Raw genomic sequence first — 4,491 nt, 5'->3', positions numbered from 1 at the left:
CGACCATTTAGTCCACCTGGAAAACTAAGATGTCCAGCAAATATAACATAGAACAATTTCATACAAGATTATACCACAGTAAAAAATGCACAAAAAAGCTGACAAAACCCAGAAGAGCTGCTAGAAAAATCTAAACAGTAGAAAATAAGCACTTTCTATATAAATCTCACTTTCTTTTTTTATTTGCTATACCCACGCTGGTCTCTCTTTTATTACATTTCTGTACAAAACTGGTATTGGCTGTTCTCAGTTAAAGCTCTGACCTCCATACAATTTGCAATTGCATCCAAACTCTCTGCCATCAAGATTCAAGATGATTAACTTGCATTTCATTTCTGTGATTGTGGCAGCACTTAATCAACAAAGTCCCTACCTATATGTATTTATATAGATATACATGTATATATACACACATACATACATACACATGACAAATCCTGTTGCAGTTACCCTCTCTTCCAGCGTTTGGAATGACAGTCATCCTAGAAGGTGAAGGCATACACCACTCCCACAACCACAATATTTCCAATTGTTGCTATTATTGCAATCCATAACAATATAGCATCATTTGAAGAACGGGATGTCTCTTCTGGTGGATTCTGCATGGAAGAAGCTGCATGGACGTTGGCTGATGAGTTAAACAAGGAGTACTCTGTACTAAAGTCCTCGTTGGGTGAGTCCATAAAGGCTCCTCCCATAACAGGAAGCTGTGAAGAAAGACATGGCAAAATTAGACTGAAGGGCAATATCGGTATCTGCTTTGTCTCAAAGTCATTACAAAAGAGTAACCACTAGCAAACCTGCAAAATTACTGAGATTTCATGTACGTGGTGCTAACCTGTCAGGAATACCACAGACACACACTTTACACTATTTCTTCCATTTCTTTTAGAATCAATATTATTGCAGGAAACCTATGTATGTTACATGGAATATACATAAGAGCTGACATACAGGCTCCAAGTCAGCCTAAGTAATTATATGCATTTACAAAGAAGAGATACAGCTGTCCACAAAGCACTCACATACCAAAATGTAAGTTTACAGCAATGTGATTGTTTTGTGACTACCAGCAATGGACTCATACTGCACGAAGGCATCGAGCAAGCACAGCAAGGATGTGATGCAGGGAATTTGTTCTGCCTTTATGTATGGCTCAGAAGTGAACCCTTGATTTATCTAGAGATCACGCAAAAACATATGAATTGCAAAAGTTGTTACTGTAAAACAGGTTACTGTTTGTGTGTTACAAAGAGTGTACTCAGTGCTCTAACTTTACTTGCAAAACACACCATTGCAGAATGCAGGATTTATAAATCTATACAGTGAAAAAACTTCAGACTGGATTTTGAAAGGCTCCATAGCAATGAAGTGGCAAATTTCCAACACTCCTCCCACCCCAGACTTCTCCTACAGGGAAGGATGAAATTTCTTTAGTGCTCTTAGTGGATTCCTCAGTGGTATGAAGAGAAGTTCTCAGTAAGATAGCAGTTATTCAATACAGAAATACTGCAAAGGTAAAGAAAAAAGGAATTATTTAACCTTGTCCTTATGCAGGTTTTAGTTGTCTTCCCAACTTCATCCTAGATCACAACACATACTCTTCATGATTCAACAACTATTTTACCCTCTATATAGAGGTGCAAAACACATCCTTCTGCAAATTTATGGATTCCTCTTTCAGGCAAGAGAAGGATACCTAATCCTCTCCTAAGACCATCTACTACTAAAATAATGTTCACACAAAAGGTTTTTGCTTCCATCCTTGTTCCTTGTATGTTTGGGAACGCAGGTCTGGAAGAGTCTCTCCTGGCTCACTGAGCGCAGGCTCCACAGTCTCATGCAAGTAGAGGACGTTGTTTCAGAAAAACCTGCAGAATATCTACTTCACATATCTATAAACGTTCAGGACACACACTTCTGAATATTGTGTAAAAACCCAAAGAACTGCTCGGCAACCTCAGAAACCACAACTGTTATGTACTGCAGGAAGAGCACGAGCAGCGTGGGAATCATAAAGCCCCAAGTCTCTGCAGTACTCAGTAACTAAAACTCCCAGACTATTGTAGTAGATAGGTAGACCAAACCCATGGCATTACTGGCAGAAAAACCCCAACAACCCAGAGCCATATGTTCAAATCTCTCTGCCAGCCTGACCAGAAGGGAAAAATTCCATCAGGGCATTGATAACTGGTTTGATTTTGGGCAATGAGTAAAACCTAGACATGCATCCTACCTACACTCTCCTTTCAAATCTCGTACAACTCCAATGCTTCAAGGAAAGCTGAAAAAAGTCTGGGAATGTTCTTCTTAAGAAACACTCTTGCTGCAACACCAACCAACCTTTCCTTCCCCACAGTGGCTTCCATGCTGCCGCTGTTAAATCCCAACCTTTAGACCCAATTACAGTCTCCTGTTTTACACCCCACTTGTAAATGCTTTTGTTTTTTTTCCATTATTATTCTTTCTTTGCCTTTCTCAGTAGGGCTTTCTTTGACAGATTAAACCCTCTGGCTCAGTAACAACAAAATAAAAATCCTTCCTGCTGTTATACGAGTAGTAGTACTATTACAACTAGCAGCAGCACAGTACTGTTGAAGTTGCCACGACCTATGAATAACAGAGGAACCAACCTTGCCTTCGCTCAGCCGCATCACAGAATGCTGCTATACCATCAGCATTAAACTACCGTGGCCAATACTCACCGGACTGGTAAATCAGTCTCTTTCAACACCTTGCCCTTCAACTCCCGCATCACATTTTGACTCTCCCAGTAACCTCTCCCTTTGGTACCAAATTACACCCCTCCTGTCTGTGTGCAGCTGTGCTATGGAGGCTGCTAAACAGGACAGGATTTGAGGATAAACCACCTTTCCTCTCCACAGTGGTGGCTGTAATCTACAAATTAGAGAGAAGAATTTGAGAAGCTTGGGAATAAAGTAGCTTTTTTTGCTTGCTATCCATAACATTTTACAAAGCTATAAAAGACAGACTCTCTTTCAAAGCTGACTGCTGAACAAATTTCATCTGTACCAGAAAATATCATGTCACATTCAAAATGAAACAGAGAATGATGAAAGACCACAATGGATATGTCATACTACCTAATCCACATTAAATACAATTATCTCGGAGATAAATATGATTAGACAAAAGCCGTTTGCAAGAAACCAAACAGGAAATTGCAAAAGTCAAGTTTGATACGTTCCCCCTGCATCGAAGATTTTGGCTGCCAGTTTCAACACAGAGTGTGTTTTAAAGAGAGCAAAAGCTTCCATTTCACAACAAGCCCAGCTGGATGTTTTGAATCCAGTTCCACTGGCCTTTTTATGTCTTGGGATTTAATAAGGAAAACATTGCTCAGTTTAATCAGGATTTCTTTTTATGTAGAGATTCCCATAAAAGGCAATTCCAACTTCAAACGCAAAAAGTGTATTTATGCAGTGATGCTGCCTTTAACAGCTATGGAGACACTAGTTAAAGATCTTCACAGCAAACGATGGGCATATGTTTACCATACTGGCAGCGAAATGCGCAATCTGAGGTGCTTGCCTCTTTAGCAAACCATTTTAAGGGTATCAGCATTTAGGATGGTCAATTCTGCAAAATCTTTCAACTGGAACAACCATCCAAAATATAGAGGTACACATACATGTGCATGTGCCCAAGACAGTGGGAGGTCATGAGCACTGTTCTGGTGAGTGATGCCTGGTTTTTGGGCCACACATTCCGTGCCCTCAATGAGTTGTTTGAAGTGACAAGCTTCCCCCCTGTTAGTCCACCTGGTGCTGTCACAGAGGCAGGGAGCATTCGTGTAGCAGCACAGCTACACGCCACGCTGCAAATTATGTCAGATCTGAATCTCCTCGAACCGACTAGGGCTCAAACAAGCTGTTCACACCATCTGAGGCGAAGACATGGTGAAACAGCTCATCTGAATCTCCGAAAGGCTTGCAGTGACCTGATATAAAGCACTGACATTCAGCACCTGGCACAGGCTCTTCCTGTAAAATTGACTTCCAGTTTTTCTGTTTGTAGGTCAGTAGCACTTCACCGCAGATCTGGAAATAAACCTTACTGCCAATTTCTCATTTGCAGAAATCATCTCGTACTAAATGCATATTCCCCCCTTCTCACTGCTAAAATGGCCTCACGTAAGAGCACAGGAATGGCCATATGGTGTCAGACAGAAAGTCCATCTCCCTTGTGTGTTAGTTCCAACAGTGGCCATAAATAGATGCTTAGGAAAGAGTAAGAGCACAACAGGACAAGCATGTCTGATACTACCCCTTAACAACTCACAGCCTCCCACTGTTTTCAGGTTAGGAAGTTGATAAGGCAGATGCTATTGCTATGGATTTAATAACTCGCAAAGAATTTTGCTACCGTGAACTTGTCCAGCCTCCACCTGAGCTCATCTAAAGCTGAGCATCCTTCTCAGTCTGGCCTCTTGCTGCCACTTAACAGTAAGGGCTGCCCAGGGATTCGAGT

At 41.1% G+C, this 4,491-nt stretch overlaps 1 protein-coding gene across 1 annotated transcript; it reads right to left on the bottom strand.

Annotated features, from left to right (window-relative positions):
- Positions 1-455: 455 nt before the first annotated feature.
- Positions 456-2,654, bottom strand: C5H14orf132 (chromosome 5 C14orf132 homolog). The gene is made up of 2 exons (XM_075501637.1): positions 2,634-2,654; positions 456-764 (listed from the first exon to the last, which is right to left on the bottom strand). The coding sequence occupies exons 1-2, from the start codon at positions 2,652-2,654 to the stop codon at positions 483-485; spliced, it is 303 nt and encodes a 100-aa protein (XP_075357752.1). The 3' UTR covers positions 456-482.
- Positions 2,655-4,491: the final 1,837 nt, after the last annotated feature.

Source organism: Mycteria americana, chromosome 5, assembly GCF_035582795.1.
Source record: "Mycteria americana isolate JAX WOST 10 ecotype Jacksonville Zoo and Gardens chromosome 5, USCA_MyAme_1.0, whole genome shotgun sequence".
NCBI lineage: Eukaryota > Metazoa > Chordata > Aves > Ciconiiformes > Ciconiidae > Mycteria > Mycteria americana.
This window is presented reverse-complemented; position numbering and strand designations above follow the sequence as displayed.